Here is an 18,329-nt window from a genome sequence, read left to right as displayed (position 1 = left end):
TATTTAGGTATTGCCTTCCTTCTGGGGGCACCTGACATCTGGGGCAAGAAAGACTGAAGAACATGGCGTCGGCTGTGTCTTATATACTCTGGCCTCACTGACGTCAGAAGAGAAAGCGACGACAACCGACGCCGGACCAAGACTTTGGAATTCGGCCGACCGAGGGACCGCCTGACGGCAGAGAACCCATCTGTGATTACTGCAGCTGTATTAGCACTCGAACATCTACATTTATGGTAGGTACAAAACTGTACTTTTCTATTTCTTCTGATTCCTCTTCTGATCAGGAATATTCTCTTCCCCCCTATGAGGATTCTGATGCTGAAGAATCTATACCTTCAGCTTCTCCTCCAGAGGACTATTCTTTTGGGGAAACCTTGCATACCATGAGGGAGCATTTCCACTGGGAGAGCCAAGATTTTTCAGAATCTAAAAAGAGGCTCAGAGATTTCCTTTTACTTCCTCAACACAGGCCTCTAGCCATTCCACCTGTTAGACATTGTAGATGATGTGTTTTCGGAGTCTAGTCTTACCCCTGACTCCTTACCTCCAGCTCCTGTTAAGCCTGATATATATTACAGGGTTCCTGACTCTCATAAATTCCTTTTTAAAAACCCTGCTGCAGACCCAGAGACTATTTCACAGGGTCCCAAAGGAGTTAAGGCTTCTGCTGCAAAAAAACCCTACCCCCTCTGACAGAGATTGTAGGGCACTGGATAGATGGGGAAAAAAGGTTTACACATCTGTTACCTTGGCTATAAGGGCCTTAAACTGTCGATTTCATATGCTCAAATATCAGCAACATGTCATGGCATTGCTTAAACAGAAAATGTTAAACTCTGAATGTGCAGAAAACAAGGAAATGCAGGATTTATTGCATGCAGCTGAACAAGTTGGAAAGCATACTTTGCAATGTGGTTTTGAATCTTTGGAGGCCTCCTGCAGGGCCGCAGTTACAGGTTCTGTAATTAGGAGGCATGCTTAGTTAAAGGAACAAAATCTGCCTGATCATGTGAAAGTTAAATTATTAGATGCACCTTTACAGCATGATACTTTGGTGTTAAGGCAGAAGAGATGTTAAAGAGAATGTTGGACAAAGCTAAATCTATGCAAACTGTTAAAGATTGTTTTACAAGTACAGCCACCTAGGTTTAGTAGACACTGGCCTACAAATAATTGGTCCTTTTCTGTGTCAGACAGACGTCAAACGGGCAGATCCAAATGCCCTAGATGCAGATCCCAGGCGCAAGGTTCATACAGGTCAAAGCAACGGGGTGCTTCTACCTCCAAAGTTGGAGAAGACAAATCACAACCTTACAGGAAACGATCCCAATGACTTCCCCCTGCCTGCACCAAGCACTTATCTCCTGGTAGCACCCTTAGGGGGAAAATTAGCACTTTTTTCTCAAATTTGGCACATTATAACCCAGGACAAGTGGGTTCTAAACATAGTGTCACAAGGCTGCAAGTTCCATTTCCATACTCTGCCAAAGGCAAACGGCTGGCCAGATCTGCCTAAAAATCAATGGGCAGAGGCACAAAAACAAGTCTCATCCCTCATGGACATGGGGGCCATTCAACAAGTACCAGAGCAAGAGCAGGGACAAGGTTTTTACTCAAGACTGTTCTTGGTACCCAGAAAGGACAAGGCCTGGAGACCAATTCTGGACCTATCTATTTTGAACACATTCCTGGATATACCAAAATTCAAAATGTTAACTTAGCAGCAGCTTCTGCCCCTGCTGGGCAAGAATGCTTGGCTTGTAACTTTAGACGTAAAGGAGGCATACCAGCATGTCCCAGTCAGACAATCATGCAGAAAATACCTCAGATTCAAGGCTGGCTCAATGCATTACCAATTCTTTGCACAGCCCTTTGGCTTATCTACTGCGCCCAGGGTCTTTACAAAGTGCCTGGCACCAGTAATTGCATTCTGCAGACAAAGAGGACTACAAATATATCCTTACTTGGACGACTGTCTAATTCAAGCAGAGAACAAGGACATTCTTCTACAGCATCTGGCGTTTGTGAAAATACTTCTAACTTGCCTAGGGTACACAGTCAACGAAAAGAAATCAAAACTAGTACCCTCTCAGGAGATAATATTCCTGGGTGCAAGCTTAAATACAACTGCCCAGATGGCTTATCTCATGCCAGACAAACAAAGGCAACTGACTACCTATTTCAAGATGTTGGCAACAAAGGCCAAGTTATCTGCAAGAAAAATTCTGCAGGCTTTGGGCCTCATGGCATCCTGCATCCTACTAATTCCATATGCAAGACTGCATATGAGGAAACTTCAGTGGTACCTAAAAAGTGTTTGGACTCAACATTGCCACAGCCTGGAGACAGTGATTACTCTCATTCCCTGCCTGCAACAGGAGTTTCGATGGTGGGCGAAGGCTTGTCACCAGAACAAGGGACAGCCATTTATATTACCCCCAGTCAGGCAGACACTAACAACGGATGCATCAGATTATGCCTTGGGGGCCCACATGGCAGGAAGATGCATTCAGGGCACATGGTCCTCAAACCAAATGCATCTACATATCAATCAAAAAGAGATGCTAGCTGTTCAAAATTCCCTGACAGCCTTCAAGGACCTACTTCATCCGGGACAACTACTGATAAAGACAGACAACAGCACGGTCATGTGGTATATAAACAAGCAGGGGGTGGGCACATATTCTTACCCACTTTGCAGACTAGCCATGACTTTGTGGGACACAGCATTGACTTACCAAGTACATCTTCAGGCACAATTCCTGCCAGGAAAGGAAAATACTCTGGCAGACGAACTAAGCAGAAACCTCATGGATCCCCACGAGTGGCAGCTAGATCCACAAGTCTTCAGCATGATGATAAGGAAATGGGGATGTCCAGACATAGATCTATTTGCCTCCCCTCACAACTACCAACTAAAACGATTCTGCACACGGACTTTCACAGACAAGCATGGAAAATGGAACAGTATATGCCTTTCCTCCACTGCCACTCCTCCTCCAAGGTACTCGTAAAGGTCGGACAGGAGAAGCCAAAGATGATACTGATTGCCCCAGACTGGCCCCGCCAGTACTGGTATCCAATCCTAAGGAATTTGTCTCAATGCCCAGCTTGGACCTTACCTCAAATACCCCATCTACTGTCCCAGCAAAACAGTCAGATCCTGCACAGCCAACTCAGGACTTTAAACCTGGCAGCATGGTGGATAATGTAATCATACAAAACACACCTCTCAGTAAAGCTGTGATGGATGTCATTTTGGAATCCAGAAGGCCTCGTACTAGAAAATCTTATGCTGGAAAATGGAAGAGATTCTGTGCTTGGAACCAGGCACAAGGAACAGATACAGCTGTAACAAATATTCCTCAGATTTTACAATACTTAACTGAGATGCTGGACAAAGGCCTATCTTTTTCATCAATTAAAATTCATGCCTCTGCCATTTCGGCTCATTACAATACAGAGCCACCAATCTTTTCTCATCTTTTATTAAAGCAGTACCTCAGAGGAGCCAAAAATGTAAGGCCTCCAAGGAGATCACCAATACCTGCAATGGGACCTCAACTATGTCTTGGAAAAACTCACCCTGCCTCCTTTTGAGCCAGCTGCTACTGCTGATATAAAGTTTTTATCTTGGAAAACAGCTCTGCTCCTAGCAATAAGTTCTGCAAGACGAGTTTCAGAACTACAGGCACTCATGGCTGTGGAACCTTTTATCATGTTTTATCCAGACAGGGTTTCTCTTGAGGACAAACCCGACATTTATGCCTAAAGTGGTGTCCAGTGTGGCTCTTAACCAAACTATTCTTCTGCCAACTTTTTATCCACAGAACAAGAGGGTGAGAATTCTGCATTCCTTACAGGTACACAGACAGCTTAGATTCTACTTGGACAGAACCAAAGTTTTCAGTAAGACAGAGCAATTACTAGTGGCATATGCTATAGGATCACAAGGAAAGTCTATCTCAAAGAAGACTATTTCAAAGTGGATAGGCCACGGCATTCGTTTCTGCTATTTTCAACATGGCAAGCCAGTGCCTAAGGGCATTAGGCCACATTGAACCAGAGCTGCAGCCACTTCAGCAGCCTTTCTCAGGGGAGTACCAACCAAAGACATTTTAGAGGCTGCTACTTGGAGTTCAATGCACACCTTTACAAAACAATATCATCTGCCACTCTACTCTAAATCCAGGGCAGGCTTTGCCACTGCAATTCTGCAGGGCCTCATAGCCGCTCCTAATGCGGTTTAGCTCCAGCCTCCCAACCATAGCTTTGGGACTGTACCCAAATGTAATGACTGCAACAGTGAAACACGAAGAACATAGTACAGTTGTGTACACTTACCATAAATGTAGATGTTCGAGTGTATTCACTGTTGCAGTCCAGGTTACCCACCCGCCATCCCCCTTTTTTTTCTGCTGGAACTTATCTTTCCTTCTCTGATTTATAAAACCTATGTGGTGTATTTGCTTGTAGATGAAGGTAAAGTTTATATTGGTGCATGTATTTTTATATATATAAAATTTAGCTACCCTTTTAGGGGGCACCTGACATCTGGGGCAAGAAAAACTGAAGAAAATGGCGTCTGCTGCTTCTTTTATACCCCTGACGTCCTGACGTCAGGGAAGGGGTGACAGCAGCCGACGCAGGACCCAAGACTTTGGAATTCAGGCCGACAGATGGCAACCTGCCAGCAGGATTACCCAAATGTAATGACTGCAACAGTGAATACACGCGAACATCTACATTTATGGTAAGTGTACACAACTGTACTTTCCTCTTTCAGAATCCTACTGCGGACCCAGGGACCATTTCACAGGGGCCCAAAGGCATTAACTCTACTACTGCCAAAACCCCTACCCCTCTGCTAGAGATGCCAGGGCCCTGGACAGATTGGGTAAGAAGGTATACACTTCTGCTACATTGGCCATTAGGTCCTTAAACAGCCAGCTTCATATTTTAAAGTATCAGCAGCATATTATTGGATTGCTTAAAAAGAAAGTGATGTTGATTCCTGGCTGTGCTGAAAGTAAAGAATTACAGGATGTAATGCATTTTGCTGAACAAGTTGGTAAACATACTTTGCAATGTGCTTTTGACTCCTTAGAGGCATCTTGTAGGGCTGCTGTCACTGGGTCTGTTCTTAGAAGGCATGCTTGGCTTAAGGAGCAAACTTTGCCAGAACATGTTAAAGCTAAATTACTGGATGCTCCCTTAAACCAGGACCACCTGCTTGGCAATAAAGCAGAAGTAGTACTTAAAGATGGAGGAAAAACTAAATCTATGCAATTTCCTGCAAGTACAGCCTCCCAGATTTAGTACTCATTGGCCTTCTAAGAATTGGTCCTTTCCTGTCTCTTCAGGCCTTCTCAGTCCAAACCCAGGAACAGCAGACCACCTAGGCTACAGTCCCAAGGTACTCACAGGCCAAAGCTGGAAGTAGTAAGACACCCCCCCCCCCATGGTAAACTGTCACAATGACTTAACCTTAAACCTTCCAAGCCCTGCTCAACTGACTGCTCCTTTAGGGGGGAAAGATCGCCCTGCATGCAAAAAACTGGGAACTCATCACCCAGGACAAATGGGTTTTAAATATAGTTTTCCAAGGATACAGATTCCACTTCCACACCTTACCAACCCCAAACTGTTTGCCAGACCTACCTCCAAATCAGTGGGCAGAGGCTCAACAGCAGGTGCTCTCTCTTCTAAGTATCAGGGCTAATCCGCCTGTCCCCGCAGAGGAATGGGGACAAGGTTTTTACTCCAGACCTTTCCTGGTACCCAGAAAAGACAACTACCGGCGTCCTATCCTGGACCTGTCTATCCTAAGCACCTTTTTAGTAATTCCTGAGAGCAAGCTTGAACACAACTTCCCAGATGGCCTACCTCACGCCAGAGAAACAAGTTTATTTGACAGCCTACTTCAAACTACTGGCCATAAAGACCCAGCTATCTGCAAGGAAAAAATACTGCAAGCCCTGGGGTTCATGGCCTCTTGCATCCTACTAATTCCATATGCAAGACTGCATATGAGGAAACTACAGTGGTATCTAAAAATTCCTATCATTCCTTGTATAAAGACAGAGTTCCTTTGGTGGGCAGAGGCCTGCTACCACAACAAGGGACTACCATTTACTCTACCCCCTGCTACCCAAACCCTAACAACAGACTCATCAGACTATGCATGGGGGCTCACTTGGCAGGGCAGTGCATTCAGGGCAAATGGAACCAGAGTCAAATGCACCTGTATATCGATGAAAAAGAAATGTTAGCTGTACAGACTTCTCTGACAGCCGGCAAAGACCACATTCTTCCAGGACAATTATTGGTAAAGACAGACACCACTGTTATGTGGTACATAAACAAGCAGGGGGGAACCCACTCACACCCTTTCTGCAGACTAGCCATGGCTCTGTGGAACACAGCCTTGAGCTACCAAGTGCACCTACAAGCTCAATTCCTGCCAGGCAAGCTAAATTCACTGGTAGACTTAAGCAGAAATCTCATGGACCCACACGAGTGGAAACTGGAACCAAAGATATTAAACATGTTGAGAAACAAATGGGGGAGCCCAGAGATAGACCTGTTTGCCTCCCCTCAGAACTACCAGTTGGACAAATTCTGCACAAGGACTCCCCACAGAGAAGCTTGGAAAGTGGATGCCCTGTCCTTCACCTGGGAAAGTGTCTCAGTTTATGCCTTTCCCCCTCTGCCTCTCCTCTTGAAAATTCTACTAAAGATCAAACAGGACAAACCAAGGACAATACTCATTGCACCAGACTGGCCACGCCAACACTGGTACCCCCTCTTGCGCAGTGTGCCACTGCTGGAACCATGGCACCTGCCTCAGACCCCTTCCCTGCTGTCCCAGCAGGAGGGCCAGATTCTGCACCCCCAGCTTCAAACCCTGAACCTTGCAGATTGGCTAATTACCTGAGCTCTCCAATACCATCCCTCAGTAAGCAAGTGCTGGATGTCATTCTGGAGGCAAGGAGGCCTAGTACTAGAAAATCCTATGCTGAAAAGTGGAAAAGATACTGTTCCTGGAGCCAAACTCAGGGGATGGGCACAACAGTGCCCAGCTTACCGCATATTCTACAATACATAACAGAGATGCTTCCCAAGGGCCTTTCCTTCTCTTCTATTAAAATTCATGCCCCAGCCATTTCAGCACAGTATAATACGGAGCCACCCCTCTTCTCTCATCCCCTGCTGAAGCAATTCCTCAGAGGGGCCAAAAAATTGAGACCTCCCAGGAGAGCCCTACTCCAGCCTGGGACCTTAACTTTGTATTGGAAAAGCTCACTCTAGCTCCTTTTGAGCCAGCTGCAACTGCAGAGTGGAAATTCCTTTCTTGGAAAATAGCATTCCTTCTAGCCATCACTTCAGCAAGAAGAGTGTCTGAATTACAGCGCCACATGGCAGTGGAGCCGTTCATCATCTTCCATGCAGACAGGGTGTCCCTCCGGACCGATCATTCCTTTATGCCCAAGGTGGTATCCAGTGTGTCCCTTAATCAGTCCATTAATTTGCCAACCTTCTTTTCTAATCCACAGAACAAAGGAGAACGAATACTGCACTCTTTGGACATGCACAGACAACTTAGATTTTATTTGGACAGGACTAAGCCTCTCAGGAAAACTGAACAGCTGCTAGTTGCCTTTGCTGCAGGGGCAGAGGGGAAGGCCATTTCAAAGCAAACCATTCTAAGTGGATAGGCCATTGCATTCATTTCTGCTATAAGCATCATGGAAAACCTGCCCCACACAGGATAAGATCACATTCCACCAGGGCTGCATCTACTTCAGCAGCCTTTCTCAGAGGTGTTCCTACCAGGGACATCCTAGAAGCTTCTACCTGGAGTTCTGTTCATACCTTCACCAAGCATTAAAACTTGCCCATCTTTTCTAAATCCAGAGCTGGTTTTGCCACTGCCGTCTTGCAGGGCCTAATAGCTGGTCCTAATGCTCTCTAATTGCCTCCTCCCTTCCTTAGCTTTGGGAATCTATCCAAATGTAATGACTGCAACAGTGAAACATGAAGAACATAGCACGGTTGTGTACACTTACCTTAAATGTAGATGTTCGAGTGTATTCACTGTTGCAGTCCTGGTTACCCTCCCTCCAGCCCCCTGAATTCTATTGGCTATATCTCTCTTCTTGTTTACTGTATTTAAGCTTTCTGGTGTATTTGCTTTTGTTGGAGGTGTAACCTTGTATATAATTGCTTCCCATTATGGGGGTATCTGACATCTGGGGCAAGAAAAACTGATGTAATGGCGTCGGCTGCATGCTTCATACCCCTGACTACCTGACGTCATGGAAGAAGAGACAGCAACTGACGCAGGACCCACGACTTTGATAATCAGGCCGTCCGAGGGCTACCTGCAAGCAGATAACCAAACTGTAATGACACTCGAACATCTACATTTATGGTAAGTGTACACAACTGTACTTTCTCCTTGCTGCTGTGTGGGTCATGGAACAGTTATTACACTACGGAAGCCAAACATAACTGGCTACTCTTTCTGTATTTTCTACTTTAGTTTCAGCTAAGAAAGTTTTAACCCATTAATATATATTTATTTTTATATATATATATATATATATATATATATATATATATATATATATATATATATATATATATATATATATATGTATGTGTGTGTGTATATGATATTTATATATATATATATATATATATATTTATTTATGTGTACATATTTATATATATATATATATATATTTATTTATATGTATATATTTATATATATATATATATATATATATATATATATATATATATATTGATATGTGTATATGATATATATATATATATATATATATATATATATATATATATATATATATAGATGTGTGTGTGTGTTTAAATGCATATATTCTAACAAGCAGATGCTCTGTATGGGAGTCCAAAAGTCTATTTTCTGGCTGTTGGACAGGGGAAATCAAGGCATTGCATTCTGAGTGAAATTTACAAAAATTATTTTGCATCTGCAAAGTTGTTAGCTGATTTTTTTTCCTGAACGCTGACTGCTTTTACTTGGAGATGAGCTGTCTATAGACACAAGCAGTTAATCTTGAGAGTGCTAACTGCTCTTTGCTGAGAAGATGTAACATTTAAAGGTACACTGACCAAAACAGTTTAGTGAAAATTTAAAGTATAAGTAAGTAGTAGTAGCCTCCCCAGTAGTCTTCATATTTAGTTCATGTAATAGAACAGTGCACAGTTATTTTATGTTTCCTTGGTGATAAAAGTTAATATTTACCGAAAGTATAAAAGTTGTTCTTCACATCTGGGTGTAGAAAAGAGATGAAAGAAGAGATAGCAATCACTGTAAGTGAGAACACAGGCAGTGACATGCTGTTCGGCAAATATGACCTTAATTTTATAAAGCTTCAGAGTGCAGCCATACCTATATGAAGGGATAATCTTCACTCACTGAAATGTACATTTGTTTTTTCAAAGGTTAAGGGGGATGGCAGTTCTGAAAACTGATTTTTTTTTTTGTTTGAGGTTTTTTTCATTAAAGCAAACAATGTTGAAATATGTGACATGGGTCCAACTAGACATGAAAAGAAATAACTGTGTAAGCCTGGCAAACGTTAGTGTGTGTATAAGACAAAAACTTGAAGTACAAGATCAAAAAACTGTCCTGTGTAATAGAAGGTTTTCAATGAAGCAAAAATTTCATAAAAATGTGATGTAAGTTCAAATGGAGATTAAAAAAAAGCTACTGCTTAATAGGTCAGCCTGCAAGAGAGTGTGTGTACATGTAAGCCGAAAGTTGAAAGTACACATTTAGAACAAATGTCATGTATAATGGGTGGTAGTAATAGTCTTCTATCATAACGGCTACTGCGTCAGTGTCATCATGGAATTTTAATTGCCTTACATGCACAAACAAAAAAAGAGCATTGACTTGTATTTAAAAATGCAGTATGCAAATAGCAATGTTGCAGGAGACGTAATTTGACAAACAAATGATTTCAGGATGGAAATTCAGGGATAAAGGAAAAGAGGATTAGTAATACTGAGCGTTGTATATTGACTGCGTTAGACACACAAGACAGTCATGTTGAATTTGTGATACTGAGGGACTGTTGGCAAGGGAAGAGGATTATGTTGGCATCTATTTATTTTTCCACAAAAAACTGCTGTTAACATGCTTACACAATTGGGGAGAAATGGTCATCTTTCAGCAGGAACATTATGTATGGATGGGGACTGGAACTTGATTTCCAATAGCAAGGCTATATCTGTGGACCTGGAAAGGAAAATAAGACAAAATGGCTAATTTCTGAAGAGATGTACAAGAATGTTTGGTATGGAAGATGTGAAATCAGTAATAGGAAATCAGAATGTACATATTTCCCAATGTACAGTAACTGGGCTGCACTGTGTATTTAATCAACTTTGGCACAAATCCAATAACTGGTTTCAGATCATGCACTGATAAAAAAACTAAGATAATAATGCAGGGTAATGAAGTAAAAAAAGAGACACTGGAACTTTTCATTGTTAAAAAGAGTTAAGTGTAAATTATTTGAGTTCTTGTGGAAGATGGGAATTTCTTCAGAAGGTGTAGCTAGTGAGTGGGATAACATGAAAATGGAGTTTAAAAGTAGGTCAGAAATAAGATAGATGGGGAAACTAGTAGAGTCATTTGGAGGGGCTGACAAAAGGTTAAAGTATTGAAGAGTGAGAGCAATTAGAACAAGAAACGAACTACTGCAGAGTCCAGTAGAGGAAAAAGGGAATATTTGATTAATAGAGAACTTTTTTGGCAACAATTCCAGAACACAAAAACTTTTAGCGCAATGACTTCTACTATAAACTTGGTGCTGTTGATGTCCTGACTGAGTCACTGTTTCAGTATTCTTAACAGATGGGTTGTAGCTTACTAACTTCTGGCCAGGGTACCAAAGCTTTTACCTCCTGGAATGTATGTCTGGGCAATGACCTCTGCTCATAGGTGTCCTGATATAAAGTTGGACATGGATACAAGATCCTCAGAGTAACTTGCCGCCAGCCCAGACACAGTCATTGAACTTTATGGACTGTGATCATTTGGTCACTCAGTACCATAGCTTTGCTTGTTGGTTCATACAAGTGCCCCCATTGGGGATCCATCCTTCAAAACCTTTGACTGTTTTGTTGTTAGATGTCAGCTAGGAGGGTTAAGTGTGATAGCAGCAGACTAATTCTGTACAAAGACTTGCATACTAAGTGCCTCTTCTGTCTAGGCATCAAACACAACTATAAATGCTGCTCCGTCAGTCTTTCGTTCCTAACACCCTATGGTCTAGGCTATCCACACTTAATACCTTCAAGACCCAATATCTGAAACATTTGGCTTACTCCACCATGTCAAAATGGCTGGACTTTGGCCTACTGCCTAAGAAAAAAATTAAAAGACCTAGTCCGGATTCTCCTGCTGTCATCTCAAATTTGGATATACCAGCTGAGGTGGTTGAAACTGTGGTACTTCAGTCTCTTCTCACAAACCCTCTATTGCAACGCTGCCAGGGGCCGGTATAATTCCTGAAGCCTTACAGATGAGAGCTCCTGAAGCCTTACAGTTGAATACTCCTCCGAACATTGACTCATTGTATCAGAAGGCCCTTGAGGAATCCCTCCGATCCTAGTAGAGGAGGAGATTTACAGTCCCCTGATAGAAATGCACCAAGGCTTAGGACCCCCTAAGCTTATTCAGGGGACTTCACTCCTAAAAAGAATAAGCAGAAACTTAAACACTGAACATCCCCTTCTGCATCCAGGGAGAAAGAATGGATTCATTTTTCTCACGGGTTATTCAAGACAATCATGTCTCTGAAGCCTCCCATTGTGACTCTGCATTTTCAGGCCACATCACACAGACAGGAACTGGACAGGGATTCTGATCTTTCTCTTTTGACTACTTGTCCCACTTTCACACTGCAGAACAGATTTTCACAGATGAGGTAGACTCAATTTCTCCAAATTCCCCCTTGGAAGAGGCCTCCTCTGGATAAATCTTACAAAGCATGATGGAACATTTGGAATGGCAATGAAGACAGGTGTCTAAGGTGCAAAGGAGGTATTACATATTAGAAATGGGCACTCCTACTCCTCCTCCTTCAGTTCCTCCAGTGCTAGACGCTTACCTGGACGCATGTCAGGCCAGTTCTTCTGCGCCAGATTCTCAGCCTCTTGCTCCAAAAAGGCTAGATAGCTTTACAGAGTTCCTGATGAACTTGAGCACTTCTACAAAAATTTGTGGCAGGCCCAGCTGTAGTTTCCCCTGTCAGACAAACCTAAGTTGCTCCCTGGAACAAATGTTCTCCCCAGTAACAAGGACAGTCAAGCCAAGGACTCATGGGGTAAGAGTGTATACTTCCTCCACCTTAACTTTCAGACCTATAAACTACCAAACTCAAATGACCAAGTACTTGCTTAAGGACTGTAGCACAGAAAGTAAGACCATCACAGAGCCTGGGATTCCGGAGTCTAAATAGCATGTGCAATCTCTCTTGGCCAAGGCTTCTCAAATAGCCAGGCATAGTATAAAGTGCAACTGTGATGCTATGGATGCGTCTTGCAGGGTGGCTGCCACCAGATCAGTGGTCAGGCAGTATGCCTGGCTATGAGGCCAACCTATCCCAGAAGATTTCAAGTCTGATATCAAAGGGTGAGTCTAAAATATTAATCTCCTTTTTTGGTTCAGAAGCTGCTAGTCTCTTTAAAACTTTGCAGGAACAGGGCAAGACAATGAAAGATTGCCATCAGGTTCTGCTGTCTACAGTCCCCAGGTACCATAGAAATTATCCAGAAAAATCTACCTCCTTTACCAAGAGGTATCCTGGAACTATTCATAGGCAAAGGAAAATTCCTAAGAAACGATTCCCAGAAAAAAAAAATGAGGGATATCCCCCACTAGGAGGCCTCTGTTTCCACCCGACCCGACCCCCCCCCAATAAATAAACTGTAAAACTGCCCCTTTCTTTTCCTTTCTGGGAAGCAGTAATCTTAAGTAAGTGGTCCTTAAGCATCATCAGAAAGGGTTACTCTGTGTCTTAGGAAAGCAGCCCATCTCCAAGGGGAATCCCACCTCCTCCCAACCAGGTACACCTGCTAGGTCCTATTGTGCAAGACGTACTTGGCCAGCGAACCATAGAAGAGGCCCTTCTGGGCTATTCAGGAAGGAGGGTTTACACCAAGGATCATCTTGTCCCAAGAAGAGGGTCAGTGGAGATCTGTCCTGGACCCCTCTCAAGGTTAATTACCTTTCTGAGAGTTCCATCCTTCAAAATGCTGCACTTATAAAGTCTGCTACCTTTCCTACTTCCCCAAGCCTTTTTGGTATACTTGGCCCTCAAGGATGCTTATCTTCCTATCCACCTTTACTGCAGACAATTTCTCAGATTCTGTACTGGGTCGTCACATTTTCAGTTTACTGCTTTGCCCTTTGGTTTTTCTACAGCTCTAAGGGTTTTCGCGAAGTGTTTTACCTCAGTATTGGCTTTTTACCACACTCCAAGTATTCAAATATTCCCTTACCTGGATGACCTTTTATTTCAGGCTATATCTGGGGATACTCTTCTAAAGCACTGCCATTACACTACTACTTTTGTCTCTTCTGGGGTTCATCCTCAATTACAAAATATCCCAGCTCGTTTCCACCCAACAGCTGACCTTTCTGGGGTGCATTCTGTTCACTCCTGCCTTGCATGCCTCTGTTCCTCAGGAGAAGGTCACTTCCCTAGCCACCAAGTTCTTAATACTTTCCAGTGAGGATCATTGCTCAGCCAGACAAGCTCTCAAGGCCTTGGGACTCATTGCTGCCACCATCCCTGTGCTAATCCTCACCAGACTACATATGAGGAAAATAACTGCATCTTAAGTCAATGTGGCCCCAACACTGACACCCACATTCTTTCTCTTCCTTTCATCAAGAAGGAACTCCTTTGGTGGAGCAACCAGGTTAAGCTCAACCCAGGTTTTCCATTCACTCCAGCCCCACACAACCAAGTCCTGTTTACAGATGATTCAGATAGTTCATTGGGGGGGAGCCTTGAACAGGAGACCACAGAGTCCAAGGGGAGTGGCCTGCCTGTGTACTCAAAGGACAGATTAGCTTAAAGGAAATGAGGGCGCTTCTGCAAGCTCTACAGACTTTCTCACATCTTTGGAATCTAGGCACACTGCTAGTGCACATAGACAACACCTCAGTGATGTATATAAAGCAAGGGAGGTACAAGATCCTATCCCCTGTGCAGGCTAGTACCTAGGCTGTCAGCTGAATCTTATATTTACTGCGGTGTATATTCCCTCTCAGCAAAGCATTTTGGCAGACTTTGTAAGCAGGGACTTGGAGGAAATGGTCCTTGAACACAAGTGTTCAAATCCATAACTCTCAGATAGGGGACCCCCTCCCCCAGATAGACCTTTTTGCCTCCTCAGAGCAATCCCTACTGTTCCTCTTCTCCACAAGGAATATTATCACCTCTAGCTTGGAGGACAGATGCCTTCTTCCAATGGACAAGGGAGTTCATTTATGCATAACCACACTACTACTGCTCCCAAGGCTCCATCCCAAGGTCCAGAAGGAATTTCCAAAACTCTTGCTACTGGCAATTTTTGGCCAAGACAGCACAATGGTTCCAGCTTCTCTTTCACCTATCAAGAGGAAGTTACTGGAGAATCCCTCCAAAATCAGATCTAATCACTCAATGGAAAGGGTGGTGCCTTTATCCCAGTATGACATCTCTCAGGCTATAACTGGTGGATGTCAGAATTCTAATTCATACAAGAAACAACTTTTCTGAAGAGGTTGTTTGAATTCTACAAGAGGCCAGGAATCCTAACTCCAGGAAGTCTTGCACAGCCAAGTGAAAAGATTTTCCATTTGGTGCCTTAAGTGTAAACTCCAACCTTTTCTATCAGACACTCCCACAGTACTCCAGTACTTGTGTGACTTATTCTTCCTTTAAGGCCCACTTATCTGCCATTAATGCTTGCCTACCTTTGAAGCCCCCTCTTACCCCCAGGACAGAGGTTAGGTTTCCTTGGAGGTTTTAGGTATAAAACTCCCCTCAAGAAAAGTTTATCACCCCCATGTGACCTTTAACTTTGTTTTGGAAAACCTTACTTTTACCCCCTTTTGAACTGGCTGCTTCGGCTACTCTAAAGTTCTGCACTTGGAAAACAGGGCTCCTCTTGGCCTTGACTTCAGCCTCTAGGATCTCAAACTTCCATGCTTTCATGGCTATTCCACACTTCCTCATCTTCCACAAAGACAGGGTAAGCCTCAGGGCCAACCCATCTTTCATGCCAAAAGTGGTTAGTCAGCTTACCTTCAACAAAGCAAGCAATCTTCCTACTTTTTTCCCCCCTTAATACCCAGAATGGAGGGGGGGGTGCAAAATGTTATACTCGACATTCACAGACAGTTGCGGTTTTATCTAGACAAAACTAAGGATATAAGAAAAACAGATCAGCTATTCATCTTTTATGGATTCCAAGTTAGGACAACCAGTTTCCAAACAATGTATTGATTGTGAGATCTCAAAGGCTATTTTCTTCTGCCAATCTCATGATGCAACAACTTTACCCACATGAGCAAAAGCACACTACACTCAGTGGCTTCATCAGGTTCTTTCTACAAGGCCGTGGATACCAGGTCCATTTTATAAGCAGCTACCTGGTCATTTCACACCTTCACAATATCTACAAGCTAGATGCCTTTTCCAGGTCTAGGGCAGTATTTGCCATAATTATTCTGTGTGGTCTCCTGGACTGTGTCCCCTTTTCCTCAAGTCTGCTACCCTTATCTCTGCTCTCTCTCTCTCTCTCTCTCTCTCTCTCTCTCTCTCTACAGCTCTTGGGAATCACCCATCTGCTAAGAATACTGCAACAGTGACTCAGTCAGGACATAGTACAGTTGTGCAAGAACTTACCTTAGCAGTAGTTGTCTTACTGATCACTACTGCAGTATTCTTTCCCTCCCACCTTATCACCCTTCTCTTTTTTTCCTTATTGGCTCAAACATTATGCCTTACATGGACAGACTTGCACACAATGTCCCAGGATTTTACCTTTCTGATAGACAGCTTGCTTACCTTTTTCAAACCAAGTCCCTCTAAAATGACCCATCTCCTTCAGTTTTCTTCAGGCTGCTGCTGGCTTGGAGATGGTCTGATGACCTCATACATACATCTGACTTCATACCCTGATGTCCACAAGCTGAAGTCATCATCTGGACATACGTCCTAAGACGGTAAAGCTTTGGTACCGTGGCCTGACATCAGCAAGCTACAACCGATCTGTTAAGAATATTGCAACAGTGATATGTAGGACATCTGCTGTTATGGTAAGTTCTTAATGTATTTAGATATGTTTTCTGCTTTCTGAAGATGTGTGCAGTATCTTATAGCATACAGTAACTCCTTTTTTGATTACAGTTATTTCTGTGTTATATTTCCAAAGTGTATATTCATGGAAATTGAAACAACCAAGTTCAAACTATTGTCAGAAACATTTATTGGAAGCATTTGGGTACTAATTCCTGATCAACAGTATTTTTTTAATTTGTGCTTGTCATTACAGCTCATTGGCACGTGCACTCCAGCCTTCCATTTTAATGCAGATGAAACTTTCAGATGGAAATGCTCACCAGTTTGAGGTATGTTTTGTGTTTCCTTATTCCTTGATTTTCTGTCAGTATATATTGGTGAAACTCTTAAACATTTTTTAATTCCCCTACAGCTGAACATCCGCTATTTCTGGTGCCCCTCCTCAGTCTCTGGATCCCTGAAATCTTATCCATTATTTGGTGGCCAGAGAGAAGTTTGGTGGTTTTAGTGCAGTGTCATTCTGTTTCCTTAGTTTTTTTTTTCATTATACAGTACCTGTGATCCCTTCTCCATTCAAGCAACATGCAGTCATGGAGTCCAGTACACATCTGGTACATTCCCAACATTTTTGGTTGGTATTGTACACCCCCCCCCCCCAGGGGGGCACTGAAGTGTGGAGCAGAAACCAGGGTACCCTCCTCCCTCCTGGGATATGCAGGTCTGCTAAGAGGGTTAATGTTTACTCTTTTAACCTTTTACATGTGCTGGTCCATTCACAATATTTAGTTTGTACTGCGTGCATGCAAATGTACTGTACCAATGTTAAAATGCAATTCAGATTAATTATTGGACAACTGGGTGAAATGATGCCAGGTTTCCAATGATGCTGCATTAAAAGACCAAACTCTTTATGTACTCTCTGCAAAATGTAAAATATTTGATGTGAGAGTGTTCGATCTCGCCGTTTTTTCTTACACCTGGGTTCGGAGCCGATCCTCGGCTCCGTGTCGGCCGCTTGCAAGCTCTGCATCGAGAAGAAGCTCGAGACTAACCTAACTCCCACAATCCCCCTCTGCCTTTACCTCAGATCTAGTTTGCCGCTGCAGCGTTCGCATCACTTGATCGAGCTCGAGCACCTAAAGCTAAGATTTAAATATTTTTTCTTATATTTCTTAAGAATTATTTTTTTCCAAAAAGTTATTTAGTGACTGTGTGTGTGTGTGATACTGTTTCGAGGAATTCTCGGTTCCGTTTAAAGTTATTTTAAACTTTATTAGAGTTTCCCTCGGGGACTATCCCCACCCTTTACTGGATTGACTACCGGATAGACATTCTTTTTACTGGATTTGACAAAATTACCGGATTGGACATACCTACTGGACTTGACTTTTACTCCTCTTTGTTAGCTTTACTTAAGATGTCTGAGAAAGCTAAATCTGGGTTTAAACGTTGCCAATGTGGGCAAAAGATGTCAGTTACTGACAACCATAGTTCCTGCGTCTACTGTCTTGGCCCTCTCCATCTGCAAGAAGACTGTTCAATTTGTCATTCTTTCAGTGGAAGGGTCATGACAGATAGGCGCAGGAAACTCATGGATAGGGGTCTTTTAAAACCTACTTTTCAAGAGGCTCTGGATGCTTCAGACCAGGCATCCAAATCCTCGAAGGAATCGAAGACGTCGGAGCCCAAGTCATCGGCTCCGAGCTCTTCAGTTAAAGTTCGATCACCGGTTCCACAGACTTCGGGACCGAGTGTTCAACTGTTGTCAGTTTCCGAGCCTCGAGTCTTGGAACCGGTGACGGAGCTCCCTCCCCCGACACTGTTGAGGTCGGCTCCGTCTTCGATTCCTTCAACACGCTCTTCCAGACCCCTCTCCGACACCGATGTAGACCGCGTGGTGCAGAAGTTAATGGAGAATACGGCCTTATCCAAACTCATCTCGGTCTCCTCTCAATTGGTGTCGAGACTTGA

At 43.2% G+C, this 18,329-nt stretch overlaps 1 protein-coding gene across 2 annotated transcripts in view; it reads left to right on the top strand.

The window, feature by feature from the left end:
- COMMD5 (COMM domain containing 5) overlaps nucleotides 1-18,329 on the top strand; it is a 503,146-nt gene that overhangs the window by 378,923 nt on the left and 105,894 nt on the right. For both annotated transcript variants that reach the window (XM_044057574.1, XM_044057573.1), the window contains one exon: nucleotides 16,612-16,687. In XM_044057574.1, coding sequence (XP_043913509.1) covers nucleotides 16,612-16,687 — 76 coding nt within the window. The remainder of the gene's footprint in view (nucleotides 1-16,611; nucleotides 16,688-18,329) is intronic.

The sequence above is a fragment of the Protopterus annectens genome, chromosome 15.part0 (assembly GCF_019279795.1).
Source record: "Protopterus annectens isolate FY-2018-M chromosome 15.part0, PAN1.0, whole genome shotgun sequence".
Taxonomy (NCBI): Eukaryota; Metazoa; Chordata; order Ceratodontiformes; family Protopteridae; genus Protopterus; species Protopterus annectens.
This window is presented reverse-complemented; position numbering and strand designations above follow the sequence as displayed.